Source organism: Pavona decussata, unplaced genomic scaffold (genome assembly GCF_977016875.1).
Source record: "Pavona decussata unplaced genomic scaffold, jaPavDecu1.1 SCAFFOLD_16, whole genome shotgun sequence".
NCBI lineage: Eukaryota > Metazoa > Cnidaria > Anthozoa > Scleractinia > Agariciidae > Pavona > Pavona decussata.
In genome coordinates, this window is record NW_028145439.1 from 3,406,294 (window position 1) to 3,434,028 (window position 27,735).

General features: G+C 38.9%; 3 protein-coding genes and 1 long non-coding RNA gene across 5 annotated transcripts; 3 read left to right on the plus strand and 1 right to left on the minus strand.

Annotated features, from left to right (window-relative positions):
- The first annotated feature begins 931 nt into the window (after positions 1 to 931).
- LOC146487385 (transmembrane protein 272-like) lies at positions 932 to 27,160 on the plus strand. 2 transcript variants are annotated; one of them, XM_085088839.1, is made up of 3 exons: positions 932 to 1,104; positions 1,381 to 1,446; positions 26,783 to 27,160. In XM_085088839.1, exons 1-3 carry the CDS (start codon positions 1,062 to 1,064, stop codon positions 27,157 to 27,159), a joined length of 486 nt encoding a protein of 161 aa, XP_084944965.1. In that variant the 5' UTR covers positions 932 to 1,061; the 3' UTR covers position 27,160. The 2 variants fall into 2 exon arrangements, with proteins under 2 accessions (XP_084944965.1, XP_084944958.1); XM_085088832.1 differs by lacking the exon at positions 26,783 to 27,160 and adding an exon at positions 5,496 to 7,479.
- Positions 8,486 to 9,638, minus strand: LOC146487386 (uncharacterized). Its single transcript, XR_014857817.1, has 2 exons — positions 9,541 to 9,638; positions 8,486 to 9,215 (listed from the first exon to the last, which is right to left on the minus strand). It is a non-coding gene; the product is annotated as an uncharacterized LOC146487386 (long non-coding RNA).
- On the plus strand, positions 17,683 to 19,799 carry LOC146487387 (uncharacterized). The gene is made up of 5 exons (XM_085088718.1): positions 17,683 to 18,682; positions 18,764 to 18,979; positions 19,084 to 19,302; positions 19,410 to 19,486; positions 19,582 to 19,799. The coding sequence occupies exons 1-5, from the start codon at positions 18,633 to 18,635 to the stop codon at positions 19,797 to 19,799; spliced, it is 780 nt and encodes a 259-aa protein (XP_084944844.1). The 5' UTR covers positions 17,683 to 18,632.
- On the plus strand, positions 19,939 to 21,900 carry LOC146487388 (uncharacterized). The gene is made up of 4 exons (XM_085084615.1): positions 19,939 to 20,205; positions 20,318 to 20,482; positions 20,567 to 20,750; positions 21,572 to 21,900. Exons 1-4 carry the CDS (start codon positions 19,939 to 19,941, stop codon positions 21,898 to 21,900), a joined length of 945 nt encoding a protein of 314 aa, XP_084940741.1.
- Positions 27,161 to 27,735: the final 575 nt, after the last annotated feature.

Below are 27,735 nucleotides of genomic sequence, written 5' to 3' on the forward strand. Positions count from 1 at the left end.
ATGGACCGGTCACAAATCAGGGGCACCCAACTCTCTCAAATCCTTTGGAACGCAATTCTAGGCTATCTGGAGTGCCTTTAAGCTCTGTAGGTTCATTTTAGGCCGCGCTATAATATTTTTATCTGTTCGTTCATTCTAGGGGAACTTGAGTCTTTTCGAAAGTGCTAGGGCGTTCGATTCGTTTATGTCCATTTTTCGAAAACCTTAGGTCTTATTTCCTTTCCGAAAATCTTAGCTGACTTTTCTTCGGTACCCGAAACCAAATTTCTATCAATCCGAACTGACACTAGGCCTTAAATTTCCCATATCACGAACGTTCGAGGTAAAAATTCCCTTTAGGAAATTGTAGGGGTCGATTAAAGGCCTTCCGAACAGATAATTTACCGAAACGATTCGTTGGGTGCCCCTGACAAATTGGCCTCACTGTTTCCAGAATAATTTTGCAAGTGAAACGTGCCTTTTTCTGTTATGCACGTCTGTCACATTTAATTTAACGGAAGTCTTGTTAGGATGACGCCACATTTACAAACAAGTTCAATATTTCTCATATATTGGCCTTTGCTTACATCATTTTAAATCATGATCGGGGTCACTACTCAAGTGAAAGTACAGGGAAAATTTTAACTGCGGTGCTGACGAAACATGGTTATCTTGAAACCAAAAGAAACCACAAGAACTCGGCTTTTCTCCGGCCCGTGATTATACAATCTTTAGTGTACGTGCTATTGTTGTGAAATATAGGAAGCTGCCTGGATGCTTTTTTCTTCCGGCTTTAAACACTAACTTAAATATTTGACCCGTATATTGTTCTACGGATATCGGGTTTGTCCGAAAATTTCGTGTTTCAGTGAGTGACACTGTCACTTACTATAAAAACCCATCTATCGTAAATAAAACGCTCAGACTGACTCTAGCTACCAATAATTTACTTATAACTGGGCAAGAAGAAGAGCTTTGGACGTTTGAATTAACCATTTTTATTTTCGCAGACGGTGAGCAGCACAAAATCTCACATTGGTAAAATTCCCAAGTTTAGAAAGCAGACATCAAACTGATTTTAAATGAAAGCGTTGAAGACCTTTGTTGTGGTTGCTCTAAGCGCAAGTAAGTTATTTAGTTTAAACCGTTGAATTTTGTTGCATAATGACGAAAACAAATAGTGATAGTTTTAACTTGGTAGCCAAGTACAATCTGAGCTAAACTGGTGTAATTGACATCAAATGAACCACTGGATTTGTACTCACTCCCTAGGATTTGATTTGGAATTCGCGTCACAGAGTTTACTTCAAATTACTTCATATTTTACTTACTTCTTAATTCATTTGCCATTCTTTCGTGTTTTCATTAATATCAAAATTATCTGTATTTCTGTTTTTACAGTTGTGACTGCCATTGTCATTGTATGCTTGGTTCAAGTTCCACTACAGATAGCGATGATAGTCATTGGTAAGTGTCAGTAAGTTTATAAGGCATGTATGAGGTTTTTTATTTTATTTATTATCATGATTTTTTTTTATGTATGAGGCCGATTTCTAACCATTTTTCCAAAATACTTCGAAGAAACTTGAAAAAAATGGCCAATTTTTTCAAGTTGCAATCCATTTCCATCCTAGCCATTCGCAGCCAGAGATTTATAATAGTAGTTTCTGTGCATTAGTAGGGTTATTGCCATTAACAAAACAGGACCATTATTTTAACGTTTACATTCATACAAATATATCTTTTGGCTGTTGAAAGTGACACTAAAAATTGGTGACAGTGCCCATTTAATAGAGCGGTATTTGAATCTGCCGTATTGAACTAGAACTAACTTGCAAAGGGAAGGAATTTTTTCACATGGAAATATCTTTTGATATACACGGTATTCACAAATAGCTTATGCGCGGGAAAAAACTGGCACTCGGCTAGGCATCAAAACGAGGCGTTTTAGGATAAACAAAAAATAATTTGCCTGCGAGTACAAGTTCACAAAGACACTATTAAGCTAATAAGCTCTTAAACAGCAAGTTTTTCAGATCGCTGGTTTTATTCCGAACGAGAGAGGTCTAGTGTTTCTTGGTTCGTTTCTTGTAGCAATCCCAAATGCAAAATAGACAATTACGGAAACAAATCGGTTAGAGTTTTTGTTTCCGAAGGATTCAACTTTCGAGCGCAGATGGATAGAGATACTACAGAAGTTTGTTTGGTATGTCTTTTGGGACCCGAAGGTAAGATAGGTCTTGAAGGAAACAAAATGAACATACAAAAGAATGAATTTCTAACGAGAGTTGCGTGATCAACTTCGTATCGGACGTTCCGAGCGCAAGCGACTGACTGCAACCATTTGTCTAAACCGCTATAATACCAAGAAAAAAAAAACGAATACGACAACGAAAAGACGTGAAGGATGTGGAGAGAAACGGCTGGACGAATAATTTAAAAAGAAGCAACAGGTGAACCAAGACTTGTCTGTTCCGATTCATTTATATTGTCACCCGTACTGTAAAAAACTAGCAGAGAATGCAGTCCCCTCAAAATTCATAATTTGTTAAATCAATCGATGAAGTTATCAAAATCCAACTGTGTAATAATGGAACAAGCTCAGAAGGAACATTTCTTGCCTGAATGAGAAAATTGTATTCCGTTAAACAGGGACTAGAGAAAACAGCATTGTGCCTTTTTAACCGGCATTTCGGTTAAAATCATTAAAGATTTGCATACTTAATTAGGTAATTTGTCAGAATTAGATTATCGTATTTCGCTTTACACTAGGTTCCTAAACTTGCCATTCCTTGTAATGCAGTTACAATATAACGCATTAGAGAGTAACATTCCTGAATTTCCTTGCAGGATCGTTTTCTTAAAATTGATACCTTACTTCTAGTAGTTCCTCTTGACTTTGGTAACTGCCACATTTTCAATGACTTGCATGAATCTTGGCCAATCTTGCGATGCATGATATCTTTTTTATTTCGGGAGAAAAGCGCCTAAAATGTAGCGAAATATTTAAGTCTTGGCTCACATATTGCTTCCTTCGTTAAACTTTTCTTTCAGTAGCTTCCCTCCACCTCCTTTTGTTTTCGTTTTTTAGGGATTAGAGCTGTTCACGATAGTGGCCCGGAGTCGGTTTTTGTAGCTTTTGTGATCGGAACTTCCGAGTAGTAATCATCACGCAACCCTCATTGGAACTGCGTCCGTTTGTAGATTAATTTTCTTTCCTTCGAAACCTGTTTTAATTCCCTTTCCAAAAAATACATTGAATAAACCTTTGTGGCTCCTGCTAGAGTGAAGACCTTTCTAACAACTTTTAATATTTTCTGTAGACATTACACTCGAAGGTTTGAAACAAACAATCTAACTCAGTTTTTCCCCGTGAGTGTCTAGTTTGCATTTGAGATTGCTACAAGAAGGCAATCAATAAATAATAAACACTAGAACTTGAACTCATTCGGACTAAGTGATCAGACAAAAATCAATTTTTAGAAACTCAGCACTTATCGACCCTCTAGAAGCTTACATTCGCTGGAAATTTTTTTTGTTTATCCTAAAACGCCTCGTTGTGATGCGTAGTGCCAGTCTTTTCCGCGCGTGTCCGCCATTTGTGAATACGGTGTATATTCCTCCACAAGAGTCTCCTTTGCAAGCGTCATCCAGTTCAATAAATAGAATACGTATATGGTCATGTGACATCGCACTTGCTAAAAGGTAAAACATGGTGAAAACGTTTACAAGTTTGAAGTTTCGCGTTGGAATCCACCTGACACCACGTGACTCTCCTTCTGATTTCAGTCTTTGATTTTAGACTTAAGTGTCAACAATATACTTTGTTCCCATTATAAATTACAAATCTTTGGTGCTGACATATAATGGGACGGATGTACCGAAAGCGAAAGTGATCTCCTCGAGAATGTGCAATATGAGGCAGCTAAAATCGTAACCGGGGCTATGAAGGGGACCAGCAAGCATCGTCAAGAACTTGGGTGGGAAGATCTCAAAACTAGAAGAGCCTTAATAAATTACTGTTATATTTTAAGATCGTTTATAACTTTTGTCCTAGTTATTTAGTTGATTTATTACCCTTACAAGTTAGTGAAAGGACAACTTACTCCTTACGTACGGCATCAAATTACTCTCTTCTTGCAAGCCGTACTGAGCGTTTTAAAGAATCTTTTTTTCCCTCAACTACTACCTTGTGGAATGACATTAGTTTTGACATACGTTGTCTCGAATCCATTGGTTCTTTTAAAAAAGCTTTATTTTGCTTTTACAATGTACCTAATTATAACACCACTATTGATAAATTTAATGCAATTTTCCACTCTCGTTTACTTTTAGACACTTGCGCGCTTAACTATTACTGATGTTTATAAAATAGGTTGCAAAGAAAGCCCCGTGTGTTTCTGTGGTTTCTACAGCGAGACAATTAAACATTTTCTTCTTTAATGTCCACTTTATTCTGCCCGTAGAATTAATCTGCTCTCCTCTGCTGCTCGCATATTTGCTGACAGGTGGTTTTTTATGTCTAAAGCACAAATAGTATCAGTTTTTCTGTTTGGATCACAGTTACTTTCTCCTAAGAAAAATAATGATACATTTTTTTCATGTCCAGTCTTTTATATCTGAATCAAAGAGATGTGTATTTTCCACCTGTTAGCATTACTTAATGCTGTTTTTTGTTTGTTTTGCTGTAGCCTGTGAACAGGCTCCCAAGTGGGGTGCGGGGTATGGGGCGAAAAGAAAAATCGGCGAGCCGGGTGAGCGGAGCGCCGTATGGGGCCGGGCTCCCTTTCTTTCTCCCCCTCCTCTCTGAGCTCGATTTTTGTCTTCTCCCTATAAACCCCACTTGGGAGCCTGTTCACAGGCTAGTTTTGCTGCCGCTTTGACTAATTATTATTTAATGAAAATTTTCAATTCAATGTTATTTCGAAGTGAGCCCTCTCGCTGAGTTTTTTTTCCTCTTAGAGCAAACTTCGACAATAAAATGTGTTGAAAATAAAAAAAAATTAAATAAAATCTCTCAGCACGAGAGTGGGAGTGTGTAGCAGCGAACTTTCGGGAAAACTGCGATAAGTGTTGAGGAAAAGTACAGTACGTGAAAAGTGTTAAGTTGACAATAGTTCTACTCAATAATTTTGAGTTGTCTTTAGTAATCATGATCATCATCATCATCATCATCATCATCATCATCATCATCATTATCATCATCATCATCATCATCATCATCATCATCATCATCATTATCATCATCGTCATCATCATAACTTTTCTTGCCTTACTGATAAACAGGCCTTTAGTGATCCTTCACCATTCATTCAAAGCCTCCGCCATTTTTGTGCGGGTATTCTCCGATCCCAGTTCAAAGTTGTCCCACTAATTTTTTATTACTTCTCTCTATGTTGGACATAGGACACCCGTTTTTCCATAACTGCATTTCACATTTCATTACTGCTTTGTACTAATCACGAACTCAGCATACGGCAGTTTTACCCACAAAACGTCTGTTTATCTCTTTAAAGGTGTCAAATACAAGGATGAGTGTCCTGTGGAAAGCATGATTCCCATTTACTTGATCGTGGCTGGAGCGGCAGGACTTTTTGCCAACTGCTGCACTTGTACCATCAGATATAAAACCAGCAGCCAAGAAGAAATAAGCGTGAACCCTTTACAGATTGTTGTACAAGTCTTTCTCCTCTCCTGGTTCATTTGTGGAAATATGTGGATTTACGAAATCTACGAACCAAACTACACTGACCCCAGCAGCAACGCCTTCTGTAACAAGACCCTGTATCTCTTTGCATTCTGGGTCACTACTTCTTATTACATAATATTCGGATTTGTGTTCCTTGTAATCCTTTTAATGGGGATTTGCGTGGGTTTCCAAGCCGAGAGTAACGAAAGCTACGGTGTATAAATGAAGAAAGAAAGAAGGGAACGAACGAATGACCCAATGAACAGACGAACAAAACAACAAACAAACAAACGAACAAACAAACAAATGAATGCGGATCGGGTTAACGAATTGAACAGACAAACAGACGAAAACAAGGAACCGACAAACTACCAAATCATTGAATAAGGGAAATATTTCAAATAGCATGCACGACGGATTTTCTGTCAATGCAGTTAATTAACGTTTGTATAGTATTAGACTATATCTCTTCGTCAGTTTTGTCAAGGGCATTTTTGTACATTTTAAAAACGCTCTACAGACTTAATTTTTATTAGCGTAGTGAATACTTAACCAACATTGAATCAGGTATAGCTGTGCTGTATGAATAAACGCGCACTTTTAGTGAAACATCATCAATAGAATTATCATTGTCATTTAAAACATGATAAAAGAGATCCTCTGAAAGCTGAGAATTTAATGAACACGTATAAAGAAGAGCCTTGAAGTGAACCCTTGTGGGTTTCCAGTGAAAAATCTGCTGTGTAGCTAATTTCTTTGTGAAAGAGTGGACAACCTAAAGCATTAGACATGAAGTATCTTTTATCGAGAAAAAAAAAAAGATTCAAAAATTCTTCCAGATTGAGACAACTGTATTTATATATATTCTATTAGGGGTATCGAATGGTCTCATTCAATTTAAAAGTGCTCGCAAAATTTGGCCTCTGCTCGAATTGCTTGCAAAAATTACACGGGTGCTCGCTTGCTCGTGCTCGCAAAATGTTTGCAACTGCTCGCATGCTCGCATTCTCGTTAACATGTGCTCGATTGCTCGATATTTAATCCTCCTTTGTAGTTATTTTTTATACATATATAAACGATAAATCGGGTATGCTATTGTTAAAACAGAAAGGTTGGAACATCCTTACCTCTGGCTTCAGTATTTCTTCAACTTAGTTCAGCCTGTGACTATTGTTCTGTTTTGGAGGTGTCAGCCAGATTATTAGCTATTACTAGGCGCAAAACAACGTATCCTTTTATTAAATAAAAGAGAGATTCCGGCTAGCCGAAAATTTACGAGGTACTCGAAGTGTTCGCTGTTCGTCATCTGTATTTTACTAAAGACGCTCGCCATCTGTATTTTCTAAAGTGCTCGCATGCTCGCAAAGACCATTCGATACCCCTTTTATTGATCTGCTATGTACACGTATACAGGTTTTAAATTATAAATCACTACCTCACTTCCATATGTTTAATGTTTTTAATGTATCGCCATACACTCTTTTTAATGAGAACGTCTAAATTGGGGGCTGAGCTCGAGGCTGAACGTTTTTTTTTTTTTCGACAATTTGAGCCTGAGAAGTCATTAAATTGGTCTAAAGTTACCTCTTATAGTATTTCAATTATTTTTTTTTTGCGTTCGTGACCAATACACTCTGTTTTTTTAAAAAGAACGTCTAATTTTGGAGCTGAGGCTGAATGTTCTTATATTTTTTTGCGATTTGAGGCTGAAAACGTTCTTGAGATGTTCTTAAATTACATGGTATACACTACATGTATTTCAGTAAATCTTTGAGAATGTGACCTGTAAACCTATCAAAGTGCATTGTCTGCTGAGATAAGGTATCAAGAACTGCTGATTATGACAAACCGAGATGTGTGTCACCACTGATAACGGTTATACAAAACATGCCCTTAAGTATTTTGGTTAATTTCTATTTGTTGCATTGATTTTATATACCGATTAGCAAAATAAAACCGTTCTTAATCGACTCTCAGCCTGAGGAATGTTCTTAATACGTTCTTAAAATTTTGCTTAATCTCAGCCTCGACGTTCTTATAAAAAAGGTTCTTATAAAAAAAATCAGAGTGTATGTGCTGTAATGTGGACTGGATATATTGAAGTTTTACATGTATTATTCTATTCGCATTTATACTATTCATTTTAAAAACATTTGGTCAAAATAATAAAAAAATGTTCTTAACTTACTCTCAGCCTGGGTAAAGTTCTTAGTATGTTCTTAAATTTTAGTTAATCTCAGCCTCAACGTTCCTCTAAAAAAAGGTTCTTGTATTTAACAAGAGAGTGTACCTACTTAGGTCTTTGGTCTGGTTTCCTTGTTATTACGTATATCAAGTTCCGCTACATTCCACGTGGCTTTAAAAAATCCAAAGGCCAAGCGCATGTGCGCATGCGTTAATTATATTTTACAATGAATGTTAATCTGCAGTTAAGCTTAATTCCTTCATGGTTAGAGTGCAAGTTTTCATAATAATAAATTGAATTAGAATTTAAAGGAAATTGGGATGGTGGGGGTGCAGGGAAATTGCCGTGAAGGTTTATAAACAGCCTACAAGTTTGAAAGTGAGTGGAATTCCCAGGACATTTTATGAAAGAACTTAAGGCCTGTTACCCATGCATTGTTGAGCTGAAGAACACTCGAGAAGTGGAAGAAGCACTCGACACACGCACACAGCTCGTGGTTGTCTAATTATTTTGCTTGTTTTCTTACAAATTCTCGCGTGCTTTTGTAAATGTCTACAACGCACCAGAGGCGACTCTTTTATTATTCGTTTCTTTTATAATTCAAGTTGAACCAATAATGCTTAAAAAAAGGGAAGGAAATCCGGCACTCTAACCACACGACCGCGCTGCCCTTAACAAAGACATGCGTTACAATTGCTTCACGATTCAACTATTTCGTTGTCAGTGATATTTGGAGAAGACGTAGTGATACAAGAAACCAATCACTTGCACTAAGAAGTAGGAAAACTAAATGGAATTCATATAATTAAAAGTGTTATTATTGAACACATTGTAAGACTGCCCAAATATGGTCATGGTGCACTAAATACTTGTGGTCCATTGGACAACAAGATATCCTTCGATGTAGGTAGTTTCGTGTGTCAGCGAGAAAAATGGGGAATTAAAAATCGTCTCCAGCTTTTCTGCAATAAAAGTGTACTTTGTTATCAGTGTGTTGAATAAACAAAACAGTCATCCTTCTCAATCTTGCGGAATGTCCCCTAATTTTAGCCAACTTGGCCAGGCGATATTCTGCGCGATTTCGCATTACAATTGTTTAATTTTGGTTTTCTTTGATCCTGTTTAGTGTAGTTAAGGCTATTTTACTTTTTATTTGATACGTCGTATGTCTCAACTTATAAGTGGACAAATCCAGTAGTGTATCACACACACCATGTTATTAACTCCGGTAAAATGTCTTGACGCTCCTCTGCATTGACAACTGTACACGATGACGTTTGTACTTGGCTCAACAAGCGCATCCCTAAAAACGTATTCTGCGGCTCTTTCAGTTGAGCACGTGGCGGCAACAATTTTCCAGCCCTGAAAAAAGATAGATCATCGTGATAGGTCAAAAAGACAATTACTGCATAAAACTGAGTGCAATATAAGAGAGCTTGAGAAGCTAATACTGCGAAGGCAACGAGAACGTCACAAAACAAAAAGATTTAACGAGTAAAACAAAGGCCCTGCACGTGTGTTATAAATTTTCGCGAGACGCACTACATATCATCATTCTACTGGGGAGGCGGCACATGCAATATCTTCTGCGGCGGAAAAACAGTGACGTGTGTGACCGGTCGTTGCAAGCAATGTTGTGCAGTGTGTCCCAGGTTTAATGAACACTGAGAAAAGCTTTGCAGACTACCTTATGCTCATCTTCCCGAAGCAAAACCACAGAATCTGCTGAGTCTCCTGCGGTTTGTGCAGTTTCCTCTTTGTTCTTGTACTGACAGAGAGTCATATTCCCGGGAGGGCCTGGTTCCCCTGGTCTCTCTGACCCGCCTCCGCTTGACAGTGACCCATTATATCCAGGTGGCCCTCTCGGTCCCTCAGGGCCAGGTGGTCCTGGTGGGCCCTGAGAGCCATTAAAGCCCATAGGTCCTATGCTCCCTCGAAGTCCTTGTGATCCTTGTGCTCCGGGAGGTCCCATTGGTCCTTGTGTTCCATTTAAACCTCTAGGTCTCTGAGGTCCTGATGGCCCTTGTCGCCCCTGTGCCCCTTGTGGTCCTTGAGGTCCCTGAATTCCTTGTAAGTCGCGAGCACCGGGTTCACCTCTCAAACCGTCCTTGCCTGGGGGCCCAGGAAGACCTGTTTTGTTGTTAGTGACCTTATAGAGAAGCAGACATATGCATGTTTAAGAACATCTAGTTTGTTTTGTAAAAGACACGATTTCAATACGGTGTTTCTGAAATTAAATGACATAAAACGACATACATATCCTTATAAACCATAGCCTTGTTTTCTTTAGATTAAATAAATACTGAAATAAAGCTAAAATATGCGCATTTAAACGCTTCCGGTAAAAGTCTTACACGAACGGCCCGTTTACTGGACTAAGAGGCAATATTCCTGCCCCCCCCCCCCCCCCCCGAAATAGGTGCTGCTTGCAAACTTACCAACGATAAATAACAACAACAAGCGTCCATAAAACGATCTGAGAATCGTCTTTTCTTTCAGTTGCTTAAACACTTTCCCTACCCAAAACGTTGCTTTTATTCTGAGCCGGAGTTATGTTAGTTAGTGCTCGAGAAAAAGACTTGCACCCAGACCAGTTAGGTAGTTACTTTCTAAGAAAAATATCATCTTAAATCGTTACCTTGGAAACAGTTTCTTTGACCTTGTTAACGTCGCTTCTGGTTTCGCCCACATTTTTAATTATGTCCCGGATCTTTTCACAAGAAATATTTTTCTCAGGAGCTGAAAAAAAACAAAGTTATTAGAAAAGAAATCTTTAACACCTATTCCACAAAATCGCGTTCCTTTCTGTGACGAGATGAAATACAATAATTGTTAAACGATACAGACAAAATCCGGTTGTAAGAAACTTGCAAGTGTTGCCGCGGAAAGAGAAATTACGTCATAACTTATATGAAAAGTTATTTAATATTTTCGCTGCTAATCATTTTTTGTCTTAAAGCCAAGGTAAGGAAAAGATTTTATCTTCTAAATAAAGCATTTGATTTTGTTTTTCATCTTGTCGAAGAACTAGCGAGAAATCTGCTATTTAGAAAACTTCCGAAAGCTACGCCTTAAATGTCCTAACTAGTCGTCGAGGTCCTTGTTACTCCTCTGAAAGTCAACATGTACACCGCTCGCATTAATAAAGTAGAATGTCAAACATTTAGACAAGCTAGTGCACAGTAATAAGCTATACAAATAACTTAATAAACAAAAATGTTAGTAGATTCAGTGATTAGAAGCCTTAAGTTTTGAGATTACAGCAATGACAACAGAAAAAAAGTTCAACATGCATTAGCCAAATAATGGAGGTCTCTTAGTACCGGGATGACCGGGATAATGTGGTCGTGCTTGCTCCCTTTCAATAGAAGGCGTGTCGCATACTATAGTTTGATCTTGTTGAAGATTTGTTTGCCGCGTGCTGTAATAAAACTTGCTTTTCCGTGGCTCTTGTGATATTTCCGGCAGTTTTGTAATGCATGCATTATGGTACTCAAGCGAAATAATTTCTAGGCCCTGTTAACATGGAAGGGGGAAGATCCTAAAAGGCGAAATAACTTTTCGTTTGGTTTACATGCAGAAATTTCGGACGGAATGGTCACCAAGTAGAGAAGGATACCAGACGAAATTGTCCACTTTTAGCAGCTAAACGGAGTGAACGCCCAGCCGCCGCCATGCTTTTTGGCCCTAGTACTAGGACACGCTTCCGAGCAAAGGTAGTTTACATAGTACTAGGATCTCCCTACTCTCAGTTAGGAAGATCCTATCGCTAGAATGATCGTAGTGCTATTACCAAGTACAAACTTTTGCATGTAAACTGAATAGGAAAAACTGACATCAGTGGCGCTAGAATGATATGAGCTCTAGGATCTTTATTGCATGCAAGTGCTAGGATCTTCCTCCGTCCAGTTTAAACAGCCCCTCATAATACCGAGTAAAACTACTTTCGATAACTGTGATTCAACATTTTTAATTCCTGTCAAGTTTAAACGCTGATTTATTACCGCGTAGGACACGCATTTGTTAAACTCAGTTTGCTGTGACAATCAACTGCTTAACTAGCGAAGCTCTTGGAAGCTCCTCCTTCACCTTAGCGGGTAAAGCAGAGGACATCAGTATCAACAGTCGATCTGGAGAAGCAATAATGGAAAAAAGCAGCATTTTGTTTTAGAAAAAAAATCGAACTTGAAATTCGAATTTACACGCGAGCAAGTTTTTCTACACTGTAGTCAGGCACAAAGTATCGATGCGCATCGGTATAAATGCGACTTAACTGCAACTTAACTGCAACTTTAATTTTCAGCCAAAACATCTATACAGATCAAACTGCATTTGCTTACACAACTATGTCTTCGCAAGGGGATAACTGAAATGATCGGGGAACACAGGAAAAACGACGTTTAAATTTTCTGGCGTTGGGTGCCTCTGAATTTTGTCTACTGACGAGAATAGAATGAACTACTTGTGAAGTGTAGGAAAACTTGCTCGCGTGCAACCTAACATGCGTAACAAGGAATTCTTTAAGTAGTCTAAATTCGAATCTAAAGTTCGATTTTTTTTTCTAAAACAAAATGCCTCTCTTTTCGTTTATCGCTTACCCAGATCAACTGTTGATGTATCCTCCGCTTTAGTCGCTAAGATGAAGACGAGCTTCCAGGAGCTTGGCTGGTTTAGAAAACAGTTGATTGTGACAGCAAACTGAGATTAGCAAATGCGTGTCCTGCGCGGTAATAAATAAACCTTGACAGGAATTAATGTTGAATTAAAAATGTTGAATTACAGTTATCCAAAGTAGTTTTACTTGGTATTTTACCGGGGTGTTTACACTGGACGGAGGAAGATCCTAGCACTTGCATGGAATAAAGATCCTGGAGGCTGGAACATTCTAGCGCCACTGATGTTTTCGGTACTCCTTTTACATGCAAAAAGTTGTACTTGGTAATAGCACTAGGATCAATCTAGCGATATGATCTTCCCAGCTGGGAGTAGGAAGATCCTAGTACTATGTAAACTACCTTCGCTTGGAAGGTCCTAGTACTAGGGCCAAAAAGCATGGCGGGCGGCTGGGCGTTCACTTCGTTCAGCCGCTAAAGGCCAACTATTTCGTCTGGTATCCTTCTCTACTTGGTAACCTTTCCGACCGAAATTTCTGCATGTAAAACAAACGAAAAGCTGTTTCGCCTTTTAGGATCTCTCCCCCCACCCCCTTCCCTTCCCCCCGCCCTTTCCATGTAAACAGGGCCTAGAAATTGTTTCGCTTGAGTACCATAATGCTTGCATTACAAAACTGCCGGAAATATCACAAGAGCCACGTAAAAGCACATTTTATTACAGAGGGCAAACAAATGTTCAACGGGTTCAAACTATAGTATGCGGCACGCCTTATAGTGAAAGGGAGCAAGCACGACCACACCACCCCGATACTAAGAGACCGGCCTCCATTGGCTCCCAGTTGATCAATTTTGATGTTTACTTATAAAGCTCTTCATAACTTGTCACCTGTCAGTATAGACAAGACCTACTTTTCATTTGCATTCCTGCACACAACTTTAGATCTTCATCTTCAAAACTAATAGTTACCCCTTTCTCTAATTTGAAGAGTTGTGGAGACAGAGCGTTCTCTGTCTGTACTCCTAAAATTATGGAACCCTTTACCCATTGAAATAAGGAACTGTACGTCAGTTGGTATTTTAAAAATAAGTTAAAAATGTTTCTTTTTAAACAAACATTTAGTTATTATTTAGTTAATTTTCAAATGTTTGAACAATTTTCTGTACATATTTTTAGGGCCCTTGTTTTTGTATTGAATTTTTCTTGCTTATGTATACTTTTACAACTTTTGGATTTTGGCGCTATTTTAGTTGTCATTGTAAAACCATGCGATTAACCATGCGATTAATTTTGAAGCAACTATATCCAGCAAAAGAGAACTGAAAGCTAATTTTCTTTTACTTGACCCAAGGTAAGCGAGACTGAGATAAGCGAGTAATTTAGTAAGACAAGAATCGTGCGACCCGGCAGGCTTTCGAAGGACCTCAGACACCGGAGCGAGCGTTAGAACATGTTAGAAATTATTTTGCTTGAGTACCATAAAGCACTGATTAATTTTACAAAACGGCAGGAAATATCAAAAGCCACTGAGCGTAAAGTTTTATGACAGTGCGGTAAACCAAGCGGGGAAGAGTAATTTTGAAGCAAATATATCCAAGAAAAGAGAACTGAAAGCTAAAATTGTTTCCTTGACCTAACATAAGCGAGATTAAGATAAGAGAATACCGTATTTACTCGAATAAGCGCCGCGGCGCTTATTTAATTTTTCGTTTGTTACGACATTCTTGACCCCTCTGAGTTTTCTGGTAACAAAGAATCCATCAGATAAGTAGAATACCCTTTACTTTAGATCACCACCAGCTCACAAAAAAAAGAAGGGAGGAAGACCTAAAAAACTGAAACGGGGTAAGAAAAAATTTAAAACAACGGAAGAGACCCCTACAGCTATGAAGCGTTATTAGGGTCAAAATTAAAATACAAATTATGTTATGGTGTTTAGCATTTTATTCGGCTACATTGTTGAATTATGTTCCAACGTTTGATCGAATTATGTTTGGCTCTTTTCAATTATGTTCGGAAGTTTAGACTGACTACCCAAATTTTGTTTGGCTGATAACTACATTGGTAGGTTTCTTGATTTATGAGTTTGCTTTTATTATTCATATCGAAAATGGGCTGGAGCCTCGCGAGAAGAAACGTACGGGCAGTCCTGGGACGAGCACATTTTCCCGCTTTTTTCATGATTTATTCTAATTATTTCCAGCCTTTGTGTGCTGCTCAAACATGGCGGACGAGTCGATAACTTTCGAATTGGGTAGGCATGTAAGTGATATTATCGGTTTGATTGAACAAAATACTTGTCAGTGCGATTTTATACAGTTCCGTCTCGACTGGTTGTATAATGCTGTTGTGCGCTATTGTGAGAAGCTGTAATGCCCCTCATTCAAGAAGCGGCAGAACTGCTTAGACAAAGTGAAGGTGACGGTTTTAGTCAAAACTTCTCATTTCAAGCGGAGTTTACAGCTAATGGCGAAGGAGGAGAAAGAAAGTCACCTTGACTACTGGACTTTTATCCAAGTCACGTTGCAGGCGGTCGAATGTAAGCTAAAGCCTGTCCCAGTCCGGAGCTGTCTCTCAGAAATAAAGGGTACAGAGTATCCACTTGCTGAGGGTATTGTGGTAGTAAGGATGGTGTTACCGGATGGTGTTACTACCCTGATGGCCCGTTCTCATTAGCTCAAAGCCTCAACCTTGAGAAAGCTTGGGGTACTCCTCCTCTAGCTTTTTGCGATAATTCCATAGAGCCGAACATAATTCGATATGAATAATAAAAGCAAAAATCATAAATCAAGAAACCTACCACTGTAGTTATCAGCCAAACAAAATTTGGGTAGTCAGTCTAAACTTCCGAACATAATTGAAAAGAGCCAAACATAATTCGATCAAGCGTTGGAACATAATTCAACAATGTGGCCGAATAAAATGCTAACCACAATAACATAATTTGTATTTTAATTTTGACCCTAATAACGCTTCATATATACAGTCGAACCTGTATATAACGGCCACCCTCGGGACTTGAGTAACTGGCCGCTTAATACAGGTGACCGCTTAATACAGGATCACTAAAAATACTCACTGGGCGTGGTCTAATGTCAATTTTAATGGCGTATCATACAAAAACACTTCATGCAAGGAAACAATAGGACAATCAACACTCTTTCAAGTGATCAATACTTTAAACAAAGTTCAGTGCCAACTTGTAACTTAACCGGGTATAATATACATAACATTGTGTAAAAGTACTATGCAATAAATTGTCCTCTACTCTCCTACGGTATACAGTGCTCTATTTCTATGACTTACAGTTCACAACAAAATATCTCATTCTGTCATTTCATAGTTGTTACGCTCAATGTTCAATGTCACATGGCTGAAGAACAAGTTAATTAAAGAGGAATTTCTTGCTAAAGAGTGAAGCATATTCAAAACAAACTTTTTTTGAGCGTTCGTGATATATGGTACTGTACTTCAGCACATTGCGGACATCTGAAAAGCGTTAACTATATTTAACGGCCGAGTATCAGCTTACCAGTAGCTTAGTACATGTTATTTCTTTATAGTGATGCTGGATCGCATTTTAAACACAATAAAATACCGCATAAAATGACATATGGCTTAGTTTCCATTCAAGGGTGGCCGCTTAATACAGGTAAACAGGGCCGTACCTAGGATTTTTTGTCTCTGGGGGCAAACTCCGCACATCCCTCACAGGGGTCTACCGTATGAAGACAGGGTTTCTAGTTGGTCATTAAGTTTGTTTTTACTCCTACACAGAAAGTTGCCTCTACGACGATTAGAGAAAAAAAAACACACACCGATGCTTTTTGTTTTAAATTGTCATGACTTTTTATGGAAGTAACGTCTTGTTTAGCTTGAAGCAAATATTGTCTCTTATTTTAAAACACAGTCGATGCACTGCTGTAAACAAAGGGAGAAAATCAGTGAGCTTCCACAATTCAAATGCACTATATCTGTGGAGCGAAGCGTTTGCAAAAACACAGTCGTTATTTAAATCATAGTTAATAAAGGGCAATGGTTATGAAGCCCATCATTGTTCCTTTGTTTCAGGTTTTTGTTGGCCTTTTTTGCCCTTGAAGGTGCACAAAGGTGACAACGCTCAATAGCACTCCAATTAAGTTGAAAAAACTGACCAATAGAAAAGTACCATTAATTTATTCAGTCTGAATGTGTGACCAAAGAACAAAAGGTTGTGCACTGTCAGGGAGCTTTCAACCTAAATTGCAGCACCGTTGTTTTTGCTCTTGATTTTTGCCGACTTTCATAAACAGTCTCCTCTACTAACTATGTTTAAATGCAATTCAAGCCTTTTCAGTATTACTGTGACACGTTGCATAGCTCTATAACACGCTACAACGATTACTAGAGACCCAAAAAACCAAATAGCCGTGCCAAGAAACACAACTCCTTGTGACAAACACAAGCCGGGCACGGCATTGCAACAATTAAAGAATGAAGCTCATTGCATGATACAAGCAATGATTAATTTCTGTCCTAATATTGCCAAATCTCAACAAGAAAGGCAGTTAAAACTATCAAGAACTTAAAAGAGCCAAGCCAAACACAGCTGAAATGCCCTATGTGGCATAAAACCACCGTCGTTGAACACACGGAATAAGAGGTCATATTCAAAACGAAGAGAATTCAAAAGAGGAAACTCAAAAATCATTAGGCGCAAATGATCTGTCGGATGATGAACATATGATGGTTAAATCCAAACCCGCTACAAATACTTGCGAGCAGCGCAGGCTTTTAAAACCAATTTATCTCTGAAAAACAAAAATACTTGTATAAGCTAGATCTAAAAAGGCTTAAACACGCGCCAGAAAGTTCTAAACAATAGGCAGCCCAAACTGACAAAATCATTATTTTCATAACAAAACCGGTACTGGCTTTTGCCTCAACAGATTTTCCAAAATAATTATTTGGAATTCACATTGAAGGAATAATTTTTCAGTCAATTAGTCGATTTTCTTGTGATCAGTGTGATGTTAGAAACAAATTGAGTTTTCCTGGCGGGGGCAGCTGCCCCCTCTGCCCCCGCGCTATGTACGGCCCTGGTAAAAATAACAAAGAAAGACAAACATAAGACTGCTACAGGGTGGCCGCGGCCGCTTAATAGAGGTGGCCGCCTAGTACAGGTAACAAATACAGCGTTTGTATGAGCAAACAATCGGGACTTTAAAAACTGGCCGCTCAATACAGGGCCGTTATATACAGGTTCGACTGTAGTAGCAGATCACCAGCGACAAGAGACGGCCTTGAGTCTCACGCGAAAAGTTGAAGACATTGAAATGGACAGTCCAATTTCCTATCACATGGCAACGGACTTTGAATTTTCACAGGAAGTCAAGGATGATTTTTACTGTCCTGTTTGTAAAGAGATCCTATTCAAACCAGTGGAAACACTCTGTGAACACTATTTCTGTGGGGAATGTTTCAAACAGGCCCTTCAGCATTCAGGCTTTTCCCTAGACTGCCCTGTATGCAGGACCGAGCTAAGCTCAGCAGACCACATAAAAAAGCCAGCACGAATGGTTCTGAGGCTTACAGCAGAACTCACAGTAAGATGTAAAAATTGTTACTGTGAGCTATCCTATGAAGACCACAAAACCATTTGTGTACTGGTCAAGCTAATATTGCAGTCCCCAACCCTGCCCCTAACCCAGCAGCTGACCCCCCTTCAGCCACTTTGGAGCAAGCAATGGAACAGCTTCGCCAGGGAGAGATTTCCCCCGAAATGGAGCGCATGGTTACTTTGTTCCTAAAGTCCAAAATGAAGGCATCAGCTGATGGAAAAACAGCCATGCTCAAAACAGGTGGAAAGATAATAACTGTTTTAATTAGTGTAAACAGCATTTAAAATACAAAACAAAGTAAAGGATCTAATTGTCGCTATTTTTATTAAAGCCTTTAAGATCAGTTGCAGTGGCACAACCGCATCAGGCCAGTGACGAGGTTTGCGACCGACAGAAGAGGAACAGGACTAACCCTCTACAAAATCTGGGAGAACCTGTGAGCAAAGGGAAGGGAACCCTCCATCTTGTTCATCAAATACAAATGCAGAAAAAGGGATGTCGGGAACTTCTTAAAGAGGGGCTCGGAAAGGAATTGGTACTGTAGGTCCCACAGGGAGAGGCTCTAGCAATGAAAGCTGACATGGGTCTGCCATGGTTTGGTCTCAAGAAACTGCGCAGGTAAATGTAAAGTAGAATTCAGAACAAAAGGTTAAACCAAAAAAAAAATTTAACTATTTCTAAATTGGTTACAATTTGTAGGTGGCTCAGTCAATGGGGCATTGGTATTGACAGCGAGAAGAAACAGCGAAAACAAAAAGATGAACAAATTGGTGACAACCTCGAGTCGGAGATGCTGCTAATGGAACACTCGGAGAAAAGAGGGAAAAAGGTGGTGACAGTCATCAAGGGAACTCCATGTGCCTATGTACCAGATGTCAAAGAAAAGATAACAAACTTCATTGAAAGCAATTCAAAGTCAATATTCAACTTGTTAATTTAACATTTTTTTAAAAGATTTGAGAGAGTTAAAGAACGTTTTGCTATAATAATTACTATTTGCATGTTCATTATGTTATCAGGGATGAGCATTTAACCTGGCATGATGGCAACATCCCTGGCAATGAAATTTATGTGAAAATGAAGTTTGGCTTCCAACTAGCCAATGTTGAGAAGCCAAACTCGAGCAAGAAGAATGTGGTTTTCTGTCTGTTCGAAGCAAAGGACACCAGAAACAACATGGTAACAGCGACAATGCCCCACAAGGAACAGCTTGATGATCTGGTGCAAACTCAGTGGCAGTAAGGAGATATAATCAATATTACCATTGCTATGATGAGTTTAATTGTTGTTGCTGGATAATCTCATTTGCTTCCAAACTCTTTTTTTTTTCTTTTGAAACATTTAGAAACAAAACTATCCGCCTGTTTATGTTCGGGGACTACGAATTCCTATGTAAAGTCATTGGAATAACAGGAGCAAATGGTGAGTTTTCCTTATCATCAAGACAGTCCCAGATACACAATTATATTTATAACAAAATCTATCTAGTAACTTAACTTCTTTTTTATAATTTTTAGGACGACATCCATGTCTTTGGTGTACTATACTATCAATCCAAATGAAGCTGCCGAAGGACCAGAGAGGACCAGTCACTATCCGCACCATCCAGCACTTGAGCCAAATGTTACAGAAGTTTGAGGCAGCTGGAGGGGATGTGAAGAAGGCCAAAGACTTCTACAATGTCATACATGCTCCTCTCTTCAACATTCCCATATATCAAGTAAAGATGACATAGATACCCATAATTTAATACTAATATCATTGCTGTTAATTGTGATTTTGCTTACTCTTTTCAGATTTGTATTCCTGGACTTCACATTAGCCTTGGCTTGTTTCTCAAGTATTATGCGCTGTATGAAAATGAGCGCAGTGAAATGGATGAAAGGATCATTACCAAGCTTGCTGAAAGTGAGGCAGATCCTAATGATTTAACCATTGACTCTCACTTACAGTCCCTAAGGGAAGCACATAAACATGAGATACAAGCCAAGCAGTGCTTGGAGCAAGCAGCAGCCACCCAGGAGTACATCACATATCTCATTGCCACATCAAGGCTTGACTTAGACAATGCCCTGGGACATCCTGTGATATTACAACTCTTGGACACGCTTAAACTACTGCAAGAACAAGCTCAACAAAAGGTAAAGTAACAAACCTAGACACCCTTACCCCCACACTTGACTAGTCTTACTTAATGTTCTCTTTCCTGTTATGATGTCTCACAACATTTCAATCTTATTCTTGGTTTACTAGGAGACTGCTGCTGTCAACATCACAGCAGCCACAAAATTTGCCCGAGAGGAAGGCAGGATATTGAAAGAGTTAGAAAACACTATCCAATCAATAAACGTGAAACGACAGGCGTACATGTACCACAGTAACAGCTTTGTGGGAAATCACATTAATATTTGTCTTCAGGTACACACATTTACTAATTATTGAATTGAAAATCTTAAAATGTATTTTTTAAATGGTTGTCTAATCTATGCTGACTCATTACAGGAAAGGAACATTGAAAAACTCTGCAGTGTTGTCACAAATGTTACCAGAGACACCTGCCCAGAATTACTTGGAATCGCAGAAGGCATCAAAGAAAAATATTTCAAGCTATTCTCCCTGTTTTCCACGTGTCACTTTAAGATAAACTCAAGCAAGCCCATGAAAGAACCTGAAATCAAAATATTGGGTAAATATAAACTTTCTCTATAAAAACACCTGGCCGATTTTCCCACCTAGGAAAAAGGGACTAAACTAATCAACAAAATTTATTACAAAAAAGGTATATAACACTTAAGAGTGGAATTAAAGGGGCAGTGTCACCGATTTTTTTTGTTACTTTTAATAGCCAAAAACATATTTGAATAGATGGAATCGTCAAAATAATGGTTCAGTTTTGTTAACAATAACCCTAATAATGCACAGAAACTAGTATTAATTATCTTTGGCTGGGGATGGCTAGGATGGAAATGGATTGCAACTTGAAAAAATATTGGCCAATTTTTTCAAGTTCCTCCTGTGTATTGTAGAGAAGTTGTCAAAAACTGCTTATAGTTTGTTCTTCCCTGGAAAAATCCCTTGATATTTCCTTCCCAGGGTTCTAACAGCAATTTCATGTTAGAAAAAAGGTTCTTTGTCAAATATTTGAGCCATTTTGACGAAAATATAGCGAAATCGCCGTGACAGTGTCCCTTTAAAGCTACCACAAGTTTTGATAAATTCTTGTAGACAAGAACTTGTAATTCACATTATGTTGTACTACAGTGTACATGTAGCTACACATTACATTGAGGGTAAAAACAAATGCCAACGCAACCTAGTTCCCCGGGTCTCTTTTCTATCCGTCTCCGGCCCTGGATGCCAATATAAAGTTCACAAAGCTTTTTAGTTCTTCCAATGTCCTTGAGGTAATGACATACCAGTGGTAAATGACTATTGTTAACAACCTAACTCTACAATAAACAAGAGCAAGTTGATGTCGTATTGTCTTGGACTGCTTTTTAATTTCAGAGGATGACATCAAACAACTGATGGCATATATCAGAACAAAGTTCAGTGACAAAACCTTCCCTCCAAAGCTCCACATGTTGGAGGAACATGTTGTCCCATTCATTCGTAAATGGCACTTCCCACTTGGTTTCGTTGGAGAACAGGGCGGTGAATCCATTCACCATGAATTTGTGCAACTTGCAACAACATATTGCAAAGTCAAACCAGCCACTAATCGGCTCAAGCAAATGCTGCAGGAGCACTATTTGATTGTCCACCCAGAGAACAGGAAAATCATTCCTGAGAAGAAGACAAGAAACCTGAAAAGGAACCAGGCAGAGCTGGAATAAACGGATGGTTTTATTATATTTTATTACAGCTGTCTTAGCATTTTGTATTATAGCTACTGTAGCACTTTAATATTTTTTACACTGAAACCGTGTCAAACTGAAGCTTATGTATTTTGCCTTTTGTGATTCATGAAATTAAATCAAGTCTTGCTCACGCGTTGATTAGCGATTAAAACTGCGCAAAACATCATTTCTTCTACACTAAAAGTGGCATATTGTACATTTTTGACTGAATAAAGACATTTCATTGCTCCATGATGCTAAAAAAACCCAAGCAAAATGGAAAAAATTGAATAAAAACAACCTGTTTATTTCTTTAGTCTGGAGAAGAAATTTAAAGATGGCGTCCCAACCCGTAGAAAACCCCAAACTTCGCTCTTGAATTACGCAAAAGAACGAATTACTAATAAAACACTTACCACGCAATCGAATTCTTCCAGTACCACTGTTCGAAGTTTTGAGTGCCATCTGTTGTAGAAAACTCAGAGCAGTTCACAATTTCGAATCTTTTAAGGCGACCAGAACACTGCTAAAAGGACGGCGAAAACACGCATCGGGTTTTCTGGGCGAAAATTTCGAGAATTCACTCGATTTTCTTCGGGTATTTTGCGCTGCGTGACTATTTCAGTCCTTTCCGCCATGTTTTTCACCGTCGAGGGCAGCAAAGGTATATTGCTCCTTCATTTTCATTGGTTCTAAAACAATAGCTTTTCTTCCTCTTGAACCAACCGTTCGTTGCTATGGGAGATGAGCCCCGGAGGCGTCCAGCTCCTGGAAGCCCCTCCTTCACCTTAGCGGCTAAAGCGGAGGATTTTGCAGTGTCAACAGTCGATCTAGGTAAGCGATAATCGAAAGAAGTATTTCAGTGCTTTAGAAAAAGATCGAACCTTAAATTAGAAATTAGACTTTTTAGAGAGTTCCTTTTTACGTATGTAGGTTGCACACGAACAAATTTGACAAATACTACTCTCGTACGTACAACAAAAATTCAGAGGTTTCCTGGCAACACCAGAAAATTAAATGCCGTTGTAAAATGCTGTCAGTTCCTGTTTTCCCAAATCGTTTTGTTCCTTTTCAAAGACATATTTGTAAGCTAATACACTAAGTTTGACCTGTTCTTATGTTTAAGCTGAAAATTTAAGTTGCAGAAAGTTTTAGGAAATGGAATCTTGTTCCCCAAATTTACTAGCTGTTGTTCAGTTGGTTTTACAAAAAATACTAGCTGACCTTCAGTCTCGACATGTTTGTCCCTTCAAAACGAAAGGAATGAGTCAGTTCCAGTGTTGCGAAATTTTGAGCTGCCATAATTTTGTCGAAGGAAACTTTAGATTTTCTTTACAATTTATTTAAATCCGAATTTCTGATCAGTAGGCGATTAAGGCTTTCAGTCCAAACACATATTCAGCGAAGTGCATTGTTGGGTACCCCTGAAAATTTGCTAGTTTTTCTAAGACAACCCTCCTTGTTCTAAAACTGGCGTATTAATAAATTAAGGCAAGTCCGTTGAAAACGTGTTTCAGGCGGCTTTTACGGACAAACAAACCGAAGTTATGATGGAAACTGCCTTGACAAGGAAAACTTTAATTCACGGGTGGAACCAGCCGATTAACGCCATCGCTCACAGCAAGGTTGCTGTCTTTCTAACAGCACTTCCTTGATGTTTAATTACAAACAGTTAACGATAGATTGATGTCAAGAATTAGGTCCAGTAAGATGAGTTAGTATGCTAGGCATTTTACTTGGTATATAACTTGTAAAAAATTCCGTCTCAGCGGGCATTTCATTTCAACTTTTATGGTTGAATTATTATATTCGCCAGCTAGCATCAGTGATCTAGTTGGGCTGACGGGCCAGAATTTATGCCAATGCGTATCGATACCTTTTGTCAAATTCTGTCGACGATCGAGTGCCAAGATGGACCGGTCACAAATTGGCCTCACTGTTTCTGTTTCCAGAGTAATGTTGCAAGTGAATCGTCTTGTTAGGATGACGCATTTAAAAACAAGTTCAATATATTGGCCTTTGCATATCATTTTAAATCATGAACGGGGGTCACCACTCAAGTGAAAATACAGGGAAAGATTTATAACTGCGGTGCTGACGAAACGTGGTTATCTTGAGACCAAAAGAAATCACAAGAACTAGGCTTTTTTCCGGCCCGTGATTTTACAGTTTTTATTATACGTGCTGTTAATCATTGTTGTGAAGTATAGGAACGTGTCTTTTGTCTTCCGGCTTTAGCCACTCGCTCATAAACGAAAATTTACCCGTATACTGTTCCGCGGATTCGGGTTTGTCCGAAAACTGGCTCGTGTTTCAGTGAGTGACACAGGCAAACTCGAAAGTGTCACTCACTATAAAAATGCATCTATCGTAAATAAAAGGCTCAGACTGACTCTAGCTGCCAATAATTTACTGATAATTGGGCAAGAAGAAGAGCTTTGGACGTTTGAATTAACTATTTTTATTTTCGCAGACGGTGAGCAGCTCAAAATCTCACATTGGTAAAATTCCCAAGTTTAGAAAGCAGACATGGCAAACTGTATGGAAGCGTTGAAGGCCTTTGTTGTGGTTGCTCTAAGCACACGTAAGTTATTTAAGTTGAAACCGTTGAAGTTTGTTGCATAATGACGAAAACAAATGGTGAGAATGTTTTAAGTTGGTAGCCAAGTACAATGGTGTATTAAATTGACATCAAATGAACCACTGGATTTGTACTCACTAGGTCTTTGATTTGGAATTCACGTCACCGCGTTTACTTCAAATTACTTAATTTTTACTTCCTTCATAATTCATTCGTCATTCTTTCGTATTTTTATTAATCTCAAAAATAATCAGTATTTATGTTTTACAGTTCCGACTGTCATTGCCATGGTATGTTTGGTTCAATTTCCACTCCAGATAGCGATGATAGTTATTGGTAAGTGTATAAATTTATAAGGCATGTATGAGGGGAGGGGGAGGTGATGTAGGGATGGGGGGGGGGGGGTGGGGTAGGGTACTTTGGCCCAGAGATCGATATTTCCTTGTTTTTCTTTGGTCAGAAATGTGTTAAAACTATAATTAACTAATAACTTCGCTCAAACAAATATGAACTGAAATGCTCCTAAAAACACTAAGGTTTATCAGAAAGGCATCAAGTGAAGATCATACCAATTTTTATGGCGTTTTTTCCAAGATACAATTCTGAGCAAGCCAAATACATTTGTGTGATTATAGTTTGATTATAGGAGCATGGTAAGTACCGAACTAGTTGGGTTTTTAAAGTTACACTTACCGAACCGATATATCCTTTTTGCCGCTGCTATCACAAAAACTAACAAGACGTTTTAAGGTAAAGTTTCCCCTCTGTTACAATCCCCTGTCTAATGAGCTCTTTCTTTGGATCGTTAGGCTCAGCTTTTAATAAAAGACAGTTTAGACGGTGTTTAACAAAACCACGTTCTCAGCCATTTTCAATTTTGCCAACAGTCACATCGATTGTCTGCTGCTGACTGTAACAAGAAGGCCCGGGGGGGGGGGGGGGCACTTCCTTATAAGAGGCTAATGGGGATGTGCCGCTGGATGGGGTCGCACTTTCACGACTGGATTGACTATAATGGGGTTGCATTTTCAATAGAGTTATACTAGAAAGGGGTCGCACATTTTCGGATGTTTGGGGTAAGAAAATTCTATTACGTAGGGAGTCAACATGGTCTCGGCTAAAAAAGTCAGAAAGTTGTTGTTTATTAAAGTTAACAATCCCCTTGCATTACATTCTGTTCTTGAAACCACAACTTCAATAAACCAGTTACACAATAGCACAAAACCACCGGTCCAGAACAAAGTAAATGCATAAATAGAAAGTGACTTAGTTGGTATCGCGAAAATTGCATTTTCCCAAAAGTGACTAACATGGGGTCTATAACTGGCTACAAAATAGACTATAATGCATGGGGCAGGGGCTCTGAGAGGCCAGCGGCACATACCCAGCAAAATTGAAACCAAGTACCCCCCTTCCCCCCGGGAAAGAAGGGTTGTATCCCATACTAGAAAACTATTTATCTACTTAAAATAAACCACCTTTACACAGATTTGGAAGTCCACTGATCACCTTAAACCGGGGCCTAAGTTAACTGGCCTTTGCAACATGGCCCGCATATCACTCTCTAGCTATATATATTCCTCCACAAGAACCTCCAATTTAAGCTACGATCCAGTTCAATACCGAGAATACGAATACAATCAGGTGGCATCCCACTTGCAAAAAGGTGAAACATGGTGTAAACGTTTTCGAGTTTCAAGTCTCGAATCGCGTTGGAATCCACCTGACTACACCTCACTCTCCATCGGATTTCAGTTTTTGATTTGAGACTCAAATGTCAACAATAACTTTGTTCCCATTATAAATTCTCTCTGCACGAAAGTGGGAATGTGTAGCAGTGAACTTTCAGGAAATCTGAGATAAATGTCGGGAAAACGTACAGTACGTGAAAAGTGTTAAGATGACAGTAGCTCCACTCAATTATTTTGAGTTGTCTTTATTAATCATTATCATCATGATCATCATCATCATCCTCATCATCCTCATCATCATCATCATCATCGTCATCATCCTCATCATCATCATCATCATCATCATCATAACTCTTTTATACCTTGCTGATAAACAGAGCTTTAGTGATCCTTCACCATTCATTCAAAGCCTCCGCCATTTTTGTACGGGTATCCTCTGATCCCAGTTCAAAGTTGTCCCACTAATTTTTTAGTTCTTCTCTATATGTTGGACATAGGAGGCCCGTTTTTCCATAACTGCATTTCACATTTCATTACTGCTTTGTACTAATTACGAACTGAGCATACGGCAGTTTTACCTACAAAACGTCTGTTTATCTCTTAAAAGGTGTCAAATACAAGGATGAGTGTCCTGTGGAAAACATGATTCCCATTTACTTGATCGTGGCTGGAGCGGCAGGAATTTTTGCCAACTGCTGCACTTGTGGTATCAGATATAAAGAACGGGACCAAGAAGAAAAAAGCGTGAGCCCTTTGCAGGCTGTTGTACAAGTCTTTCTCCTTGCCTGGTTCATTTGTGGAAATGTGTGGATTTACGAAATCTACGAGCCAAACTACACTGACCCCAGCAGCAACGACTTCTGTGACAAGACCCTGTATCTCTTTGCATTCTGGGTCACTACTTCTTATTACATTATATTCGGTATTGTGTTGTTTGTAATGTGCTTGGTGGGGGTTTGCATGAGTTTGCAAGCCCAGGAGTAACATAAGGAAAGAAGGAAACGAACGAATGACCCAATGAACAGACGAACAAAATAACCAACCAAGAAACAAATAAACGAACAAACAAACAAATGGACGGACCGGACGAACGAACTGAAAGAGTAAACTGACCAGCCAAAAGACTAGACAAGTAACTGACGAACTACCGAATCATTGAATAAAGGAAATATTTCAAAAAGCAGGCACTACGGATTTTTTGTCAATGCAGTTAATTAACGTTTGTATAGTAACTCTTCGTCAGTGTCGAGGGCATTTTTGTACATTTTAAAAGCGCTCTAAAGACTGTATTGTCCATTAGCATAGTGAATAGTTAACCAATACTGAATCTGGTTTTAGCTCTGCTGTGTGAATAAACACGCACTTTTAGTGAAACATCATCAATAGAATCATCATCGTCTTCTAAAACACGATAACAGAGATCCTCTGAAAGCTGGCAATTTATTGAACACGTATAAAAAGAGCCTTCAGGCGCGTAGCTAAGGTTTCGATAGGGGTGTTGAGCCTTAAATCCTGCCGACGCCGGGGGCGCTCTTACTAGAGGTGTCCAGGGGCATGCTC

Excerpts from the sequence above, each read along its gene's own strand:
- LOC146487387 (XM_085088718.1), top strand. The coding sequence starts at position 18,633 with ATGAAAGCTGACATGGGTCTGCCATGGTTTGGTCTCAAGAAACTGCGC. Across the intron at positions 18,980-19,083 it reads TTCATTGAAAGCAATTCAAA|GGATGAGCATTTAACCTGGC; the intron begins GTCAATATTCAA and ends TTATGTTATCAG. Across the intron at positions 19,303-19,409 it reads CTGGTGCAAACTCAGTGGCA|AAACAAAACTATCCGCCTGT; the intron begins GTAAGGAGATAT and ends TGAAACATTTAG.
- LOC146487385 (XM_085088832.1), top strand. The coding sequence starts at position 1,062 with ATGAAAGCGTTGAAGACCTTTGTTGTGGTTGCTCTAAGCGCAA. Across the intron at positions 1,105-1,380 it reads TGTGGTTGCTCTAAGCGCAA|TTGTGACTGCCATTGTCATT; the intron begins GTAAGTTATTTA and ends CTGTTTTTACAG. Across the intron at positions 1,447-5,495 it reads GATAGCGATGATAGTCATTG|GTGTCAAATACAAGGATGAG; the intron begins GTAAGTGTCAGT and ends ATCTCTTTAAAG.
- LOC146487388 (XM_085084615.1), top strand. The coding sequence starts at position 19,939 with ATGGATGAAAGGATCATTACCAAGCTTGCTGAAAGTGAGGCAGATCCT. Across the intron at positions 20,206-20,317 it reads AAGAACAAGCTCAACAAAAG|GAGACTGCTGCTGTCAACAT; the intron begins GTAAAGTAACAA and ends TTGGTTTACTAG. Across the intron at positions 20,483-20,566 it reads ACATTAATATTTGTCTTCAG|GAAAGGAACATTGAAAAACT; the intron begins GTACACACATTT and ends GACTCATTACAG.